Genomic DNA, 21,038 nt, shown 5'->3' with positions numbered 1-21,038 from the left:
AAATAGTCTTAAAAAAACTGTAGCCAAAAATTTGGAATATTCTGGGGCCTCAATTGTGTAGCCAAATGCTCGCCCAAAATCAGTGGTCGTTGATTCGGTATCCATTCATCAGCCATTGCTATTTCTAGAAAAAAATATTTTGTTAACAGGAGATTTACGGCGATGGGGAGTAGTATTACAAATTTGTAACAATGTAAACATACTGTTACAAACCTGTAATTTTGCTTCCCAGTGCGATTAGTGTCATCGCAAGAAAGACAGGATGTACGATCTGTCCTGTGCATGTTAAGTGTCAATGAACTCAGAACTTGGCAACTAACTTGGCGACCATTTGGCGACTTGGCGATGAATTTGGCGATAAAATGGATCATACTGGAAAGTTCGAAAATTTTCCCGACCCATCCATTAGGAACCGAGATACGCCTCGAACGTTCCTGATTGGTTGAGAGGCTTCTAGCCCCGCCTTCTGAGACCTATAAAAGGAGGCAGTCTGCAGCTGCCATGTAGTAGAGTAGTCGGAATCGACGGTAAAGAACTGGCCTTCCAGAGATTAGCGGAGCCGAGACGGAGTCAAGCTAGTGCTGAACTAAGCTGTGCGTTACTGTCTGCAGTAGAGTCTCGTTGTATGCTGCTGTGTACACGTCTCGGCTTGAAGATAATTGCCTTCTCTATGCTGTAAATAGTTGTCGTCTTTGTGCTGTCCTGTCCTGTCTTCGTGTAAATAAACGTCGTTGTTTTATTTTTTTACTGCCGCCTGCTGATTGAGCGTTCTCCACACCATATAATTTCCACTATCCAAACGAACCCGGAAATTTCGTAACAATACGGTACTTACTTACGGTATTGTTTCTGAAAATTCTACAGGGAAAATAGTTTATTTCGTAATTAAAATAGAAAATTATTTCATAAACAAAACTACCTAAAAGAAATAATTAAGGTGGAATGAATCCAAAATTTATTCTGTGTTTTGAAAGTAACTGTTCCGCACATGTATTAAACGAGAGGAAAATCTCAATTTATGTATCCAGATAATTACATAGAAATTTGGTAAAGTATAATTTATATCAACCAGATTCTAAATTATTGAGATAAAACACAGTCAGTTTCGTTCCTCTGACTTCTTTCAGTCCATTGGAATGTTTGTTGTCATGCATTCAACTCATAAATTACTGCTTCAAGATGTTAAATACAACGACCATAATAATCTACAAAAGTATAAATATATTTTTACATATTGTGAGATTTGCATTAATTTCTCATTTTTTGTACAAATTCCCACATATAGTGATAAAAAATAAATATAGAAATCAAACAGTGTTTATTTGTAAGTGAACAATTGGAAAATCTTGTTACAAGGTGAATATACATTTTCTTGCATAGGAGACTAATTATGAAAGATGGAATTTCAGATGTCTGTAATTAAGGTTAATTAACTTTATTTATCACATTATGATTGAAAAATTTATATGATATAAAAGTATTTTTAAAGAAGTAATTATGTATATATAGTATATTTATTATATGTGCAAATGGCATAAAAATAGGGTAATGAAATTTGCTATGTTTCAAATTTATTCTATAATAAATATGATTTTATGCATAAAATTTTAAACTAAATTTTTCAATGAACAATAGATGCTATAAAGAGAAAAAAAATATTGAACTTAATTAATATTAAAAGTTTAAAATTAAATATGAAATCCGGATAAATGTCAGTTTAAATGCTTGATATAAATTGGACGAAATTTTACAATAAGAAGCTGACTACCAACTTATTGAATTTTGATTTCTTTACTAGCAAATGTGTGGTTACGCTGTTTACAACACAGAACTGTTTAATTACACAACAAACCTTACATAAAATGCAATAGTTACATTTAAATTTTATACTGTCTGTCTGTAACCATATTTTTTTCGTTTCATTTCATTCTTTTAATTCAAACAGCTGGTTTCTTAATTAATAATAAATCAAGATGGATTTTAGAAACGCAATGCAACAGTAAAACATACAATTGTAAAACTTGAATAATGAAAAATGTGCCATTGATAAAATTCCGATTTATCGTGAAAGTGGCGGGGGGGGGGGTGATTTATTATCATGATATCGATAGATCGATTTCTTTTAAAAAAATTTATAATGAAAAAAGATATATGCTCTTACATAATGTATCGAAAATCAGCTCAGCCTTATCTGCTGATCTTCCATATGCTCATTCAATTTATATTTGAATTTCTTACTCTCATTTACAGTCAAATAATAATACTTTTCTGAGAAACAGTCACTTATTCGCCTTTGCAAATTAAATAAAATAGGCTGCGTGAAAAATAGATTGAAGCCTAAAATTTGTTTAGGAAAACAGATTTTAAAATAACCAAAACATGGTACAGATATTTAAGTAAGATTTATTTTATTTTAACCCTCAGACTACACATTTACAGTAGACTCCCGATTATCCGCGGGCGGGTTATCCGCGGTGCGGATTATCCGCGCCTGCCGCACAAAGTTTTTTTTTTTTTTTTTTTTTTTTTGACTGATTTTTTCAAAAAGGTGTGGTTTTTACAGTTATGCTTTTGTAATTACATAATATATTACAGTATTAAAACAGTACATATGTATTAATTTTCTGTGTATCCTTGACGCCTCTCGTAAATACATCATCTAAAACACTTTTCTGTTTTCATTAACACAATGCATTTTAGGTTAGTTTTGAGTGATATACTAAAATATTAAGCGTTAGTTAAACATTTCCTGCTGTTTATTTTATGTTTTATTGTACATAAAACGATGTTTCAAAGTTGGAATGACTGTTTCCTTTTTTGCTATACCCGTTTTTAGCTTTTTTCGGATTATCCGCGATTTTTGTTATCCGCGGCGGCCGCGCCACCCAATTCCGCGGATAATCGGGAGTGTACTGTATTTGAAAGTGTCATTTATATTTGGAACGCATTTCATTTTTTAAACATGAAAAGGTAATAGATTTTATGTAAAAAATAACATATTTCATATTATTCAGATCTTATTCAGGATGTATATTGCTGCATGACATTGAAATAATTTAAGCTGATTCGCATTACAAAAAAATTGAAACATAAATTCAAACAAATAAGGACGTTCTGATACGTCAAATTTATTCAAAGAGTTAAAATTAAAGAGGTTTCTTTTTAGTTAAAAATTTTTATATTAAAATGGTGACCACTTGCTTTAGCCAATAAAGGATAAAATTCTGTTTTGAAAGGGATTGCTTTTATATTCCAGCTTGCAAACATGCCAGTTACAATGTTTACATAAATTTTGTCAATTTAGTTTTACAAATTTAAACACTCGCATATTATTTTTCAAATTTTGAGATTTTTATCTCTTCTTGTGCATTTTTATCCTTTTCTATGCATGAATTTCTTCCATAGATATATATTTATCCATATTGTATACGACTTCCGAAAGTTATTTGTTAAATTAGAATCCATAATGCTGTTACTTAAGTAATCGTTTTAGCCACTTAGACCTGCTTGTTAATTAATGTCATTTTCTCCATCTTATTGTCCTCAGATTAACGCTTCAGAGGAGGAGGAGCAAAAATCTCATCATCATCCGAGAATCAAGGATTTGTTGGAGAGCAAGGAGAAAATCATCGAGCATCTTTTCCTCACTATAACCGGAGCAGCACTCCAAGAATTAATCCCGGATTATCTGAAAGTACACATTAATGGAAATCTTGTTTTCAGCGCGGGTTTTTAAAGTACCTTTATAATTAAATAATGCCCAGCCAAATAACTTGAAATTTAATTTCCTTTAAACGATTCCTATATTTTGCTCCTTCTTACTGATGGAGTATTTTTATATCTTTAACTATATTCCTGTGTATGAGGAAATACGTATAAAAATGGTAACTTTCGAAGAAACGAAAAACATATTTGAGCTTTATATCTTTTTTACTCTCTTTTTATACCTTTCCAACAATTTTCATTATTTGCCGAGATTACTATTAATAATTCGATTTCTTTTTATAGAAATGATGTCTATATAAAGATAGTTCACGTTCTTTTATCACGATGCTGTGGTATCCTAAATAGTGCTAAATGTGTCGGCAATTATTTTATTCCTTTTAGTAGAAACTGTATTCTAAATAGTGCTAAATGCGTCGGCAATTATTTTATTCCTTTTAGTAGAAACTGTATCCTAAATAGTGTTAAATGCGTCGGCAATTATTTTATTCCTTTTAATAGAAACCGTATCCTAAATAGTGCTAAATGCATCGGCAATTATTTTATTCCTTTTAGTAGAAACTGTATCCTAAATAGTGCTAAATGCGTCGGCAATTATTTTATTCCTTTTAGTAGAAACTGTATCCTAAATAGTGCTAAATGCGTCGGCAATTATTTTATTCCTTTTAGTAGAAACTGTATCCTAAATAGTACTAAATGCGTCGGCAATTATTTTATTCCTTTTAGTAGAAACTGTATCCTAAATAGTGCTAAATTTGTTGACAAAATATTTCATTGTTTTTAGTCGAAAACTATCTCTTGTCAATAAATTAAATAAAATTTATATCCTGAAAATTATCATTTTAATGATTTTTTTGCAGAGCTATTTATCCTCTTTTATTTCTCGAGTCCTTTTATTTAGATTGAATCTTTTTTTTTCAATTAAAAAAAATTATTATTATTATTATTAATAACTGGTAATAATCATGCCAACTGAAATGCTTGTTGATTAGATTTTGTGCTGTTCGGACCATCAAAATGTCCCCCCCCCGCCTGCTCTCTGAGTTAGCGAAGTTTAATTTGAACATCTTTGAGCCTGATTGATATGGATGATTATCGTGCAATTGGGTAATTTTGAAAATCCTTCATACTGTGAAGTGTCTTATCAATAATTTATAAATTCCACTATAATAAAAGCAGTTTTTAAATTTTATCCATCTCTCGAGCTGGATCTGAATATTATCAAGAAGTGCCCTTTATCTCGATTTGTATCTCTATTTTGGGAAATACATCTAAATATAGACATTATGCAAAAATATCGATAAAGTGATTATATTGTAGTGAATAGCTTATAAGCCAGTTAACAGCTACGCTGCACGAGCAATTGCTTTTGTATCCTGGTCATGTTACTGGGCGACGAACCACAAGGTCCCAGGTTCTATCCTCACTCATTCCAACTCGCCAAATTGGTGACCTCGGACGATGAACATTCAACATTCGTACAGCTGTTGTGGCGCCATCTACCCACAGCAACCCAAAGTCGTCAGATTCACTTGACGCAGGAACGCAAAGTCGTCAGACTCATTTGACGCAGCAACACAAAAAGGCCGCAGCAACCCAAAGTCGTTAGACTCACTTGACGCAGCAACATCATCAGCAATCACTCACCCACACACGCTCACCATAACGCTTGGCGCTACTCAAATGGGTACAGGCGCATTAGAATCAACAGCTAATACATCACCACTCAACAACCATATCGTTCACTGGACTCACTGGAGGGAGAGTCTGTAGTGAATAGCTTATAAGCCAGTTAACAGCTACTCTGCACGAGCAATTGCTTTTGTATCCTGGTCATGTTACTGGACTACGAACCACAAGGCCCCAGGTTCTATCGTCACTCATTCCAAATCGCTACAGTATATATATAAAAAATTCAAATATTTTCTTGTTACGTTTCACTTTAACCGCTTAACTGTTTCATTGTACAGCTAGGTGAGTTTTTCTTTTGGGAATATTTTATAATATTGATTCAATTAAAAGTCCATAGTGTAATTGGGTTGTTTTTTTATTTCTGTACAATTTTACATCTAATTATAATTTGTATCGAATGATACTATTGCCAATGAATGATTTATCTGGAAACGAATTCACAAAAGTTTCATTGCTTTTTTTAAATGTAATAATAATAGAAATTGAAATGCAACAACAACAAAAAAAATCGTTGCTTCGCGTTTTGGCTACCAAGAACCAAGTCAATTGATAGTCACTTCAATTCCCCTCTAGATTGAAAGTTGAATTTTGTTTATTGTTTCAAATATTTTTGGTGGCATTTTCTTTATCCTCTTTTCAAATCAATATCATGCCAACGATTCATAATATGCAATATAGAGTAAATGCTTAATGTAGCAAAATTTTGAAGTTATTTGGAAGTCATTCAAAAGACTATACCTTTAGCAATGGATTTCGTGCAGATTATTTATTTTTAGATCTTTATAAATTATTTTAATATTGGTGGAACATTTTTTTCGTTATATTTATATTTTTAATATCTCCTATATGTATTATTAAATCCTCTAAATAATTTTCCTAGTATTTTAATTCTATAAAGTAAAAAACAAAAGACATTGCTATCGTGCACAAAGTATAAAAAAAAACTATTCAACCTGAAGAATTTAAAGAATTTCTCCGTTTAGATAGATTTCTCTGTGTCTCAAAAAACATCTTTGGAATTATTTATGTTTTTTTCTTTTTCTGAGTGCATTATAATTCCTAATTCAGTGCACTAGATGAGTAAAATTAGGCTAAATTCGTAAAAGTAAGTCCACCCGTTTTTCAGTCTATATGCACTCGGAAACAAAAATGTGACATAGAAGGAAAACTGAAATTGGCATATGACTTCATCTTCAGAATTGCAGATGATTATGAAACTTGGTCCCAATATTTATCGAGTACTTTGTCTACCAGCATGCCTTTGCATGTGTATTTTTGAGAGCTATAAACGAAATTATAGCTCATTACGTTGATTAGTTAGAGAATCTTGCGATTTTTTTTTTTGATCAGTGGCAAATTTTAGAAAAAAAAAATACAAATCTCCAGCACCAAAATGTTGTTACTTTGTGTTATTTTAACATCCCGTTTTGAAGAAGGACTATTCGTAGGTGGGACTCGTAGTTCAAAACCCTGGTCAAATGACTAGGCACTGAATTTCCACACCATTTCATGTTGTACAGGTAGCAATTATCAACAACAGAAATATAATTAATTATTTATATTTTTTAAAGTAGGCAACTACATTGAAAAGTCGAGATTTTTTTGCTAAAATATTTTTTAATTCAATATTCTGAATTTCTGAACTATCTTCTTTTTAAAACTACCTGGACTTTTTCTAATTTTATTATTTGGAAAGTGACATTGATTTTTAGATTTGTGTAACACAAATTTTAATACTATTTTACATATTCAAATATTATTTTCTCAAATTCCAAATTTCGAAAAATCTCATAAATTAAACTCTAATGCATATTTTTTGTTCAAAGTTAGTATAGTAATTTCTGAATATGTTATGCAAGTTTTTAAATGGATAATAAGCAATTTGCTCATTTTAAAATATTCGATAGTATTTTAATGTTTCAAAATGCGAAAAGAAATCGATCCTTCCATGTCATTGTCAGTTATCATACAAACCCCAATTTCTTATCGATTGGATATAAATACAATATTTTTTTTAGCTTATGACTTAGGTGATATATTTCTTATGCTATCTGTAAGAGTTTGAATAAATCATTTGATAAATTTCTGAGCTGAAAGGTTTTAGATTTTTATCTCTTTTTAATAAATTTTTGGCTTTTAAATAATATATTTTGGTTTTGTGATTTTTTTCAATATATTTTATATTAAAATATTCTAAAATATAACTATTTTAAAACGTTTCGCAAAAAGAAATTATCCCGAGCAAATTCGTGTACCTTAAGATTTTACCTTTTATAGAAAACTTACTTAAGCAGTTTTTATCTTTTGTTTGATGAGGTCAATAAATTTAGCTACCTTAAAAAAATAAAGATGTACAACGTAAAAACTGAACAAAATTCAGAAAACAATACATAAATTGAACCAAAATAGATAGATCGATTAGAAAAGACTACTGCATTTTGAAAATAACCTGAAAATAGCCACATTTTCCGCATGAAAATGATTGGGAAACGTGAAATGTTTGTTTAATAATTTAAAAATAGAATTCTATTTTTGTGGAGAGCAAACATATGACATTTTAAACAAAATCTTACATATTATCGAAAAATCGTTATTCTATTTATATTTCCCTTTTTCTATCAAAGTAATCAGAATGTCCTAAGCATAATTTAATAACTTTTATCGGAAATCTAAAATAAATTTTTTTTATTAATGACATATATATTTGAAAGCATATTATGAAAATTTATTGTGCCATTTTTATTCGAAAAATCGATTAAAAATGGCTTTGAGTTGTTCATCTGATGTATACGAGTGCGCTGGATGAGGAGCTCATTGTTACGGACAAGATTTATTGCGCCTTTAAAATGTTTCATTGTTTCCTTCAAACTGAGTACTCATTATTTATTGAAAATGCTAAAACTTTCCATATTTATTTCCGTCTCACTGTTTTTAAAAATTTTCGCAATCCGTTGCAAGATGAAATCAATTCCAATGGCTGTTATTTATGGGTGCAAAATATGCCCCGAGAAATAAATTTAATTAAACTATTGTTATTTTTTTGTCCTCGATGGTTATTTTTAACAGATATTTTTGAAAGGATGTTGAAGCATATTATTTTAGTAGCTGAATATCGTTTATTAGTTTGGTTAAAGTTTGAAATACGGAGATCAAATCGGAGCAATTTCTAAGCAAAAAATGTTTTGGTGTTCCTCAGTGGAAAGTGTTTTGTTTGAGTACGTTGAAAGCTTTTAATATCTGATTTATTATTATAAGATAAAATATAATTATGCTGTAATCACCATAAGGTATTTTTAAATATATTCTTCCCTCTTTTTAATAAAAACGTTTAGTCCCCTCCCCCCAAAAAAGGAATCAAAATTATTTATGCGGAATCATTTTTAAATTTTCAATTTTATAATAATAAAAAATGGATTTCGTTAATATTAAATTCTTGAGAAAGTTTCAAAAGGTGAATAATTTTAGCGAACACAGCTATCATCATAATTTGCGAAGAAAAACCTACAATTTACGTGATGATTTATTTAATTTCAAGTTTTCTCAATCTGTTTTCTTCAAGAATCGATTCGAATTGTATTAATATAATGTGGATCATATAAGTCCTTTTGCTAGATTTCTTGTCAAATTCATTGGATTTCTTGATGCTATGAGTTTCCAACATCCACGTCATATAATCAGTTATGTGCGGCATATTAATAATTTCTTGACTACCTGTTTGACATCTGATTCTCTAATCAAAACTAAGTTTATACAATCATTTAAAATTATATTATTGTGTCCTTGTTCTTGTAGGTAAACTCTATTACAGAAACATGACAATAAAACGTCTAACAACTATGCCAACTAAAGGATGGTTGTCTTGTTGAAAAAAAATTCCACCGTTCCTTTAAAATGTGGCAAATTCTATAAAGCAAATCTGGTTTATAAATAATGCCACTTCTAGAGGTCATAGATTTTTATGAAAATAAATTTCAAAAAATTTACTTGTAATGAACAGATCAGATAAAAAGGATGATCATTCAATGAAACAATTGCTAGCTTTCATTAGCATATCACCTCCCATCATTTCCGAATCCTTTACGGATGTATATCATTTCCCATCATTCGCCGAATTCTTAAAAATAATGATGAGGTAAACTCTAATTTTTTTTATATATTAAAATGTTGAAAAACTATTTATTATTTAAACGAAGCATGCTAGTGATATAAAAACAAACTATTGAGATAACATAAGATAAATAAAGATAACATTCACTTCAAAATATTAACAATAGCATTTAAATTGTATGTACACGGCTAAAATGCTAATATTGTTCAGGAGAAAAAATATTTCAATATAAGAAATTAGCCTCAACTGTTTAGTTATTAATTTCTATGAAGTTTCAGTTTTTATTCTTTGGAGGCATTTTTATTCTGTATCTTTCATCCATGATATTTCGATAAAACATTTACTTAAATATTTCTTTATTTCAAAAAGTATGTGTAAGTTTTTTTTAAAAACCAGAATATGAAATTTATCTTTTTATCTCGTATAAAGTTTAGCTTCTTTGTTCTGGCTTAAACCTCTCTGACTCTACCGGATTTTCCCATTTGTCTTCCGCTAAGCGCCTAAAAACCTATTATATGGCCACAAAAGAAATAACCGTCGATAAAAATCACCAGAATTTTGATGCGACGAACGATTCACTAGAAACACTCTCGCAACAATCGAGAATTTATATTCCGATTTTTTTTTCTTCATCCAGTTCAAATACATTCATTGTTCCAGCAGGGTCTAATAACTACTTACTGGCCATGTTGGTATTTTCAGTCTTACTAATCCTTTTTAGCAAAAGCCATCATTCTCTAATCGGAGCTCTTACAATACCCCAACAAAGTGTATACATCAAATTTTTACTCACAATACGAGAAATAATGACAATAAAACAGGCCGGCAGATAAGAAATCAGGAGCGGCGTTTTCAATCTATTAATGGCCTCAGTTTTTCGTTACTGCTTAATAGCACGACTTATACCAACAATTAGAGCCTTTGAGAAGTAATATTTCAAGATATCTCGATCTGCCTTATCAAAATGGTGAACGTCAAATGTGTTTTTGGAACTAAAGTGAAAATAAAAAAATAGTAATCTACACCTCTTTTGACAATGATGACTGATCTAAGGGGCATATTAAAGTGGGTGGGGGTGCTGGTACCAGTCCCTGAGGGTGTATAATCGTCGGTACGATCGTGTTAATGGTATCCCTTTAACTGATATTTTGGGTTAATCTGCCGGTTGAGATTTTTAGGGAAGGAATCTCGTATTTTACGGCGCCGTGCCGTAGATTGGTGTCGCAGATAGCGGCTCTCAAATTTTGAGGGAATAGATCTGCACCGATTCAGTCCACTTTCCGTTCCGTCATTATTAATGTATGTCTCTCCGGCAGCGTTTCAAGTGGTTTCATTTTTAGTGCTTCCCCCCATTGAAGTCGGGACAAGATAAAACCGAGATAACGAACGCTGCTCGCTGCATTATGTGCGGGTAATTAAAATGATGAAGAATGGCTCCGACCATTTGATATCCGAGCCGTTAAGCCCTCATTTTATTTCGATTTACTCCTTCCTAATTATGGCCAAATTGATTTTTATGCAGAGCTTTCAGAATTTCAAAGCAACAAAATGAAAAATCGGGATATTATAAACGTTAGATTTGTAATTTTGAATTAATATTTATTGAAAGATTTTTTCAGTGATTTAACGGACCTTTTTAAATGCCCATAGTGTTTACAAAATCTGGTTTAAAAAATGCAAAGAAATACAATTGCGTTTATCATATTTACTCATCCCAAACAGCAAAGTGAAAGTCTAAGAATTAGGCTGAACATTTCCAAATGGAATCATAAAAATGTATATGTATTTTCTCTCTGCTGAAAATCCTTATCAAAAATGTAAAGATTAATTCTTTATTCTGAAGTGACGAATTGAACTCGTATATCGAAATATTAAATGTTTGATATTTAAATCTATTTAAGTACCAATTAATTAAAAAGGTAAAATCAAGTGGATATATTTAAGTATCTGGGTGCTTTTTCAATTGTTCTATGAATATATTTAATAATAAAAGTCCAAACTAAAATGCTTAATCTAATTAATTTTGACTAAATTTGTAGCTCAAGGGGTTTAAATCAGCAAAATAATCAACATCTCAATTTCAATTGGTTTTAAAAGACAAGTTGTGCACAAAAAAATTGTGTGCACTTAGATTATTTTCGACAGAATTAATCGCATTGAATGGGTAGTGCGCGGTCGTTCATCTACCATTTAAGTAAATATATTCTAAAATGTCTTGCCTGTATATTTTTAATATCAAATCTTAAACTATAACTATTAATATTTAACCTTAAATTCAGCTTATCAAAATTATGCATTAACTTAGGATATATATATATATATATATATATATATATATATATATATATATATATATATATATATACATATATATACAGCATTTGAAGTTCTGCTCACTTCTGTCAGGTTAAACAAACATGAAAGAGCATGAAAATTCAAAATCTTATATAGTAATAAATGTATATTTATTTCCGCTCTAACAAATTTCAATGTATTTCTAATAGAGTTTCGGATAATTTTGAAATTTTATCTAAATTACATGTATGAAACGATGAGAAAAATCGTGATTTAATTGTTAAAGATAACAATTTAAAAGTTTTATTTATCACTTTTTCAAAAGTTCTATTATTATAATACATTGCATAATTTTCAATTCTAATTTTTTTCAAACAAAATGGTAATAACATTTCCAATCTATTTTTTATTTACAAGATAATTATATTGTTGACACAGGGTTATTAAATTTTAACTGTGAAAATGTTGTATATAGGCGTATTACATATAAAATTATTTATAGTCTTCTGAAATACCATAAAAGTAAATTTAAACTTTGAAAAAATGGTAATTATAATTATAGATTGGGTAATTATTGAATATTATGTTAAAATCGATTACAATCATAAACATGTATCGACTTATATCGTACAACTTGTACAACTTTCCATATTCCAATTATTTTCAAAGATACAGATTTGAGACAACTATAACCTTTCTTTCTTCTATAACCTTTTAGCTTCTTAGCCGAAGAAATACATAAGCAGCAGAAAAATTATGTAGTCTTTTACATTGATTTTAAATTGAAGAAGAAATGCCATTTCAAAAATTCCATTTACTGAAAAACAATATTGTCTTCTTGTATTTAGTCTGTATAATTGGACTCTTGGATAATCGGAACAGTACCCATTTTTTCATTAATTTTGTCGAGATGCATAAAGCTAAAAACTAAAAACCTGACACAAATTACCCAATCGCTTTAATTAGATATTTTTTTTTCTTGCTGCCTAGAAAAGAGGAGATACAATATTAAATTTCAGGACGCAAAACAGTAATAATATCGATTTGTTTTTTAATCTGTATCGTTTCCTTTTCGGAGGTTTAAAGAAGTCTACATTACTCCAATGTTAATTATCTTTGATTATCCATTGTTGCCAAACCTATATGGTTTATCAATCTGCAAGGTACTTCTGCCTGACTTAACTCTCTTTTTCTTGTTTTAAGGGAAAAAAAGAAGACAAAAAATGAAATCAGGCATTACATTTCCCCCTCCATGTGCGTTAATTTCATCGAAATTCGAAATAATAAACTTCCCTTGATTTGCCCCATCTCCCGAAGAAGAGGCATTCTTTTTTTCCCTTCTTTCTTATTCTTTTCGCCTTTCTCTTATTTTGCAATGAAACTCTTCAATTAAGAAGAAAACCGAATTAGTCCTGAGGCTTCCCCTAGACACTAGATCCTTTTAAATTAAAATAAATTAATGATCGTCATATCGCGCTAAAAATCTAATTCCAGTGCTTGAAAAAAAAAAAAAAAGTAAGAGTGCAACTGGAAAAAAAAATTACACTTCAAAAAGAAAATGTCAACCAAATCAATCCTTCGCGTTTAATTTCCATTGGTACCTCCGTGTTAATAATTGGAAATTAAATGAAAGCAAAACAAGAAACAATGTACGTTTTTTGGATGAATGTATTTATACATGAAGGCAGACGATACGGTGGGATGGGGGTGGATTTTGAGGGGTTGTAAAGAAGAGGTGGGGGGATATTCTTTCATTGGTAATCGATAAAATCGAAAGTTTTTCCTGATGAGAAAATTCCCTATTTTATTATTTTTTTTTCACCCTCTTTGTTCCACCAGGAATCGATAGTTCTTTTCAGTACCTTATTTGCACTTAATTACGGTAAGATGTTATACGAAATGACATAAAACACCAGTATTAAAAATGGAACGAGAAAAAAATGTATTAATAAATGAGTAAAATTGGATAATAGGACTCTTTAAACGAGTAAAAAAAGTAAAAGAAGATAAAAAAAAAACCTGCAAGCTCATTGTTCAAAGGACGTTGGATGGAAAGTCTTCTCTTGACCGTTGGTTGGCAAGATAGGCTTATTTGCGATACTTGACAGTTACTCAAAGATACCTTTCCGTAATTGTGAATTAAGTGAAAAAGCTTTCAAGATTATCTTGATAGCGCAAATTGTGTTAAACAGCTGTTGATGAATGATTGAAGGGGGTCATTTGCAATCTACGGAATGAGCCAGTTGCTGACTCGAATGCCATGCAATTCACTGGAATGGTAATTTCACTTCTTTCGTAATACTCCAGCGAATGTGTGTCAGTGAAACTGTAAATGAATTGAATTGATTCTTTCCTTGAAGGATATTTTAACCCAGAATTATGTTACTCTAAGGAAGAACTTAAAATAAGATAATATAGAGTTCCTATTCTTCTTAAAAAACCCGACCAACCTAGCTCTTAAGCCCCGTTCTAACAGCTTTTGAGCTTCTGGAGATAGGCACATTTCTCCCTATTTCCCCTCTCTTGTGATTTTCTGGGGTTCTTTGATGTCTGTTTAGTTTATCGACAATTTGCGAGAAGCTCCGGACCGCGTGCACAGGCGTAGTTGGTCCAACAATGGATCAGTTGGCAGATTTATGACCATTCTGTAAAGGCCACAAACCGTCGAAGCGCGGCTTTGTCTTTCCAGTATTCCGATTGACTGGTTGCCGCGAATACTGATATGAGAATTAAGATCAGTTATAAAATAATTATTACCGATTCATGCTTCGATCTTCCGTAAGTGAATGGAACACCACCATCTCTAAATACTCCAGAGAAGCGAGAAGCTGCTTACTTATTGAGAACTGTTAATCCATATATAGCTGGAAGTAAAATAAAGTACGAAATGCTAGTTACAATCAGTAGCTTAAACTGTATCAGCATATTCATATTGAAATTCAATTTTCAAAGAGAGTAGTATTGTTATCTTTTGAGTAGTATTTAATTAAGAATGCGAACATGCACGGAAGAAACTAGATCTTCTAGATATTTAGTAATAACTATCTAAATTAGATATTCAGACTTTAAACAAAAAACATCAAATGTATAAAAAAATCAGTACTTCACATTATTTCACTGGACTTTGAGTGATAAAGGGAGCTAAAAGCACGCGGAAAAGTTACTATGTGGTTTTTACGAATCAGTAGATTTCTATCAAAATTTGAGTGAAATCCACTCATAGATTGTTATCTGTCAGTCGTCCGAATAAAAGTAAACACTTTGAACGTGATAAATTAAAAACATAAATACTTTGATAAATGAAATTTAATATATAATTTTAATATACAAAGTGTGGATTTTTATTAAACTTGAAACTACAACTACCTAAGGACTGACTGTCTGTAATTTATGCAGGAAAACATAATTGAAAACCGCAGTTATTTAAATAAATGAAATTATGTAATATTATTATTAAAATTGCAGTTCTGTGTCAAATTTTGAATTCAGTAGCTTGGAAAAAAAAACAACATAAAATGCATATTTGCTTTACTCTAAATAACAGATCCCAGAAGTCTCATATTTGGATTCTGGAACCTTATTTGGGATATTATGTAGACAGTACATCTTATTTAGGATATTATGTAGACAGTACATCTTATTTGGGACATTGATTTTTATTTCAATCCTGATAATAACATAAAAGGTAGTTGAGATATTAAAGCGCTTCCATGTGATTTTTGCGTTTAAAATTATTTAATATTTTCACTTAATTGCAGATTTAAATATCAAACATTCGGCATTTCTATGCACTGTTAAAAATGTCTTTTTAAGAGATTAAGTAGGATGAAAGAATATTCATAAAAAAACTATTTTTTAATTCTTTACATATGCTTTTGATTTGTATACCGCATCGTAATTGAAAAACAGTGATCTTTTACACATTTTAGAATATGTATTTTCGTTTCGTAATATAAAACAAGGCAGAATAAGCTATTCTATCGAAAGTTTAATAACTATTACTCTATTGAAAACGGATATTATCCAATCGAGATTTGATCAAAATGTCAAGGCTTCTATCACATCATTCTGGGACCTGTCTAGAGAATGCACAACTTTTAGAATGATATAAAGGCTATTAATTTCTGTTGTTTATTAAATATTTACACTAATGTTAAGAGCTATTTATAGAAAAATCAACGACGGAATAATATTATTGTCCAAATTCTGATTTTTTATAGGTTAAATAAAATGATTTACCATAAGCCATTTGTATATCAATATTAAATGCGATGATCTTTTTTTATAGGTCGTCCCTTTTTCAATATTGAATGTACGAGACTACACTTTCTTCATCTTTTTTTTTTTTTTTTTTTTTTTTTTTTTACATGAATGCATGAATGGATGAAACAAAAATAATTAATCTATTCTTCAATATTTTCCATTTCTGTCTATACATTTTGGGCAGACGATGCTTTAATAATTAATTCACTGGAAATGCCTTTTTTATCGATCGAATCGATGAGCTGAAAAAAAAATTCAATTATCTTATAATTCCACATTCAGAATGAATCCATTTGTCTTTAAGTTGATATATTCTTCAATATCAGACATACTTCAATCAAATTGTTTTAGACTATATTCATCTGTCAATTTCCAAATTTTTACCTCATAATTTTGTTGCATATTTTTACGATTATTCTATATGCAGAGTTAATTTTTTCTACGCTATTTTAAAGTAAATACAATAAATTATTGAAATAGTTAGTTGTTATGTCAGAAATTGCTTCTTTATTGCTTAAAACATAATCTTATTAGCACATTCATACGAAATTGTACATAGTTTTTTTTTTCAAATTTAAATATGTGTAGTGCATTGTATTTATTGATAGAATTGTTACAAAATTGTATTCCTTTAGATCTTTGAGATAAACTATTGTTGATGTAAATCTACTATGTAATGCAAATTGTTAGGGCTTTTAAAAGAGTAATATTTCTTAAAGAAAAATCGGAATCACACCGTATCAGGTGGGAACGATATCATCATGTGTTTCTGGGCAATTGGTATGGAAAATGAAGATGCATAAATGCTCAATATGTATTTTAATAATAAAAACATATTCGCTAAACGCACAGAGGTCAAAGGAGATGTTTGAATTCTTGCTTGCGTATTGATACATTCCCGGATCAGTAATGCTAGAAATCATGAGCGGTTTTCAAACTTCTTCAGCATATCTGGGGAAACTGCGAAAGCTACCGAAACGAGGCAGGCAAATTGTCAGTATTTTTTATTAGGTTTATGGCTTCAGGCAGTAAGTGAGAAAAGTAATCATGACAAAATAGTGATCATATTGACCAATGAATCGGATTCATATTTCCCCATACTTTAAATTTTCATACATTTTATATTTTTCATGTCCTGATACTTTCAGATCCAAAATATTAATGATCGTTTTTTCTGACTCCTTTTCCCCAACGACTTATATTACTTTATTACTGTATATTTTCGAAAGTAAAGCTGGTTTTATAGTTGACTAATCTCACATTGTCTAGGTTAACTAACCAAGAAATTTATGTTGGTCAATGTATCTTTTATCCACCTTAATACCAACAAGGTATAGAATAGTTTTTATATACAGCATGCCCCTGCATTCATGGGCCAAAATTGGCGGAAAAAGTAAATATAAGCCAGTAAAAGCAAGGCAGGAAAATGCAGCGTCTACGACACTCCCATTGACTCTGATGAGAACTTCATTGTAAAACTTGCACTTGCTACTGCAGCTGTTCAAGAAGCAACAGGCATCTTCAAGAAAACGCAGATCACTTGCTAGGCATTACTGCATCGATGCTTGTAGAGGCACATTTGTACACTTACTGTAAAATTATGTAAGTAAATTGCTTTCTTTTTATTTCCTCAGCCTTTTTGTTTTTTTTCCGTCCAAACTTTTCATTTCCGCCCTCACACTGCAATACAAAAAATGCTTTTTTTATATGTATTTTATCTATCCTTAAAGTTTGGCCCATGAATTCAGGAACATCCTATATATGCGTTCTTGGAGAATGTTCAGGGGAAATTGACCCAAATTAAAGCTTTGCTTTAGAGAAAACTAGGAAAACCTTAAGCAGGCGATCAATATCAGCGAGCCATTCTTTGCTTCTGGGCATGTAGGTCTGTTAGTTTTAAAATAATCATCGTTAAGAGTCCTGACTAGATAGAACTCACTACCTTCTTCAGCCATACTATAATCTATTTATTGTGAAATAAATATCTGCTAAAATAATAAAAAAGAGCAGTTTGTTTAAGAAAGAATATTAAGAGATAATTTTCAATTTCCTAACTTGAAGCCTGCGATATTTAAACAATATATATATATTTTTTAAATATCTTTTTGTTTGTACTCTAAGAATACAACATTCTGAGTTTTTTCAGCGGTATTTAAGTTCCTCGGGGAACGGCAAAACCGCGAATCAGAGTTGGTAATTGAATAACAGAATGTTTCGCATCCGTCAGGCAAATTAGAAAAATCATCCCTGAAGATAAATTTGCTGAAGAATAAATTTTCTTTCCACAAAATCTCAACGTATAATGTTACTTCTTAAGAACCATTCAATCTCCCCAAACAGTGACACTCCGGCATTGGGAAATTTAACTGAACTGAAACTTTTTTCCCTCCACTTTCGCCTTACTTTTAACATTATTATTTTTCATCGTGATTGTTTTGAACTTCCTTTTTAAGTGTCAGATGAAATGGAAGTTGTTAATTGCCCACCTCCGTTATTTCTCGATTGCTTAATTGACTTAAGGTTCCCGCCTTTTCTACGTGTACATAATAGCGACAAATAAAAAGTGCTCCTGCATTTAATTGAAGATAAAGCACCCTATGGTATTCGTTTTCCGTGCTCGCTAATAATTTGTTTTGGGGCCCCCAGTACTGAATAACCGGTCCTCCTGCAGCCAGCCAGGCGGGATAGAATTGTGCTCAAATAATTGCATTTCACTGAAAGAACAAGTTCACTAATTAACTGTAAGTAAAAGCCGAGTTAATGGCATTAATTTTAGTTTATGGCCATTCACTAGTTTAAGCCTTTTTCGTGTTTTTCAAATTTTATTTTCCTCCCGTTCCGCTTTAATTAATTTATTTTTGTCTAGTTTTTAATTTCCGTTCCAGAAATCGATAAATGGATCATTGTTTATTTGTAATTACCGTTTTTTTTTGCTTATGTATATTTATTTTTTATTCGTCAATGTTGCACATGTCACTGTTAATGTACACTTTACAAAGTGCACTGTTGTTGTTGTGTTCGAACAGTACGTCTAGTAAAATCATCAAAGACTCTTTTGATCTGATAATTTTCAACTCCGAGAAACGACAGTTTAAATTGGATAAATTGCATACAAATGAAACTCTAAATTCTGAAAAAAAAGGCGAATTCATATTCGATTTGTAGAAAAATGTAAAAATAAATATGAATTAAATACTTTGAAGCTAGATATGGAGAACGAGGAAAGCTGTATTAATCAATTGGAGGGTTAACACATACATTACCAATAATGCTGATGTTCTGCGTATTATGAAAAAGTGAGAGAAGTTACTTTTTTTATTTCACTATTCCTTTTGTAGGCATTATTACAAGAAGTTCAAACTTTTTAATTATGTTTAAATTTTACGTATTCGTAATATGCATGATTTTTTGATGAACTACGTATAACTTATTTGTTATATTCTTCATAATCTATGTGCTCAAATGGAGCATTTTTAAACTAAAAGTCACATTAAGTCTCTTGATATATCTCATATTTGTATAACAAGGACGTTATATGGAATATTTAATATTTCTGATATTTTAACAATTTTAGTTAAATCAAAACAACAAATTTCATATACAAAAAGTATCATCTAAAAAGATGACATTGTGAAATAATTAATTAAAAGAAGACATTCTTAATCATGCATTTAGAGTAGTATGACTAAATATGGCTATTGAAGGTTTTTTTTCATCTGAATCCTATCGAATCCAAATAACCCTCACATTTAAACACAAATCAAAATTTACATTACTTTCTACGACTGTCTCATGTGTGCAAAACATGATTCAAAAGTTTCATGAGCTTCGTACTAGAGTTTTTTTTTTAATATCGATTTATAAATTGATTATTTAAACTAGCAGATCAGTGTAGATAGTATTGACTAACAAAAAGTAATACCGTATTTTTTAGCAGTCATGTTAATTTTAGAAACATTAGTTTAGAACATCATATTCAGATCGGTTTCAATTATAAATGTTCTGAAAATGTGTGTTTTCCCAATCTTGTTGCAAATAAAAAATACCGCAAGTAATATTACATATAGTTATTTATCTGATAATTGATTCCGTATAATAAATCATGAATAAACAGGGCTATTATTTCTTTTTTCCATTTCAACTCGTGTGTCAATACAGTTGAAGAATAATATCTCTAATCGTTAACATGTCTGAATTTGTAGCATTTTTGAATGTTTATTGTTTGTAATTAGAGTTGAGTTCACATATTACTTATTACTCGTCTTTCCTTTTGCGTTTGATTGTCGAGCTTTCTTAGAACTCAAATAAAAATATTCGATTTTACTTATGTCGCTTTTATACTATTACAATCAGGTGTAATAATGATGAGCCCTTGAACAATTTCTCTATTCATGGCATGCAGTCCTTATATGTATTACGTACAAAACTGTTCTGCTTTCGGTATCCTCAAAATACGCTTAAACAGAATTGTATATTTTGTATTTAATTTCATAGTACAGAGAAAAAATGGCCTGTACGTTGTAGATTCCTTCTTTTCGATGTATTTTGCTTTAAATTTGATATAGATTTCCAATTTTGGTATCAAGACCATATATTAAACTATATTTGTTGTTACTTGTTGAGTTATCGTCTTCAAAAGAGACGAATGGATGTACCAACAGACAGTCATTCTATGAGCTGATGTAGTCTGAAATTTGAAGTTTATCTTCAGTTCTTGTGATAAAACCATATACCAAATTTCAGACATCTAGTTCATTCTAAGAATTATTTCCTCTTTACATGTAGGTGAAAAAAAAAACACAATGAAGATATGGAAAAAAAATTCGTGCAAAATCAGTTGCATATCTGTAACTTAGGATTAACGATCACATACAAGATGTCATTATATTACATTTTCTTCTCTTTCAGGTTATGCTCACAGATAGATAGCGAGAAATAATTTCTGAAATGAAATTTT

General features: G+C 30.4%; 1 protein-coding gene across 3 annotated transcripts in view; it reads left to right on the top strand.

The window, feature by feature from the left end:
* The window catches only part of LOC129954722 (caspase activity and apoptosis inhibitor 1-like), a 418,487-nt gene that overhangs the window by 296,666 nt on the left and 100,783 nt on the right, over positions 1 to 21,038 (top strand). For all 3 annotated transcript variants that reach the window (XM_056068165.1, XM_056068166.1, XM_056068167.1), the window contains one exon: positions 3,548 to 3,694. In XM_056068165.1, the coding sequence (XP_055924140.1) occupies positions 3,548 to 3,694 (147 nt within the window). The remainder of the gene's footprint in view (positions 1 to 3,547; positions 3,695 to 21,038) is intronic.

This window comes from Argiope bruennichi, chromosome 2 (assembly GCF_947563725.1).
Source record: "Argiope bruennichi chromosome 2, qqArgBrue1.1, whole genome shotgun sequence".
Classification (NCBI taxonomy): domain Eukaryota; kingdom Metazoa; phylum Arthropoda; class Arachnida; order Araneae; family Araneidae; genus Argiope; species Argiope bruennichi.
Note: the sequence above shows the minus strand (reverse complement) of the source record. Positions and strands in the feature narration are given on the sequence as shown.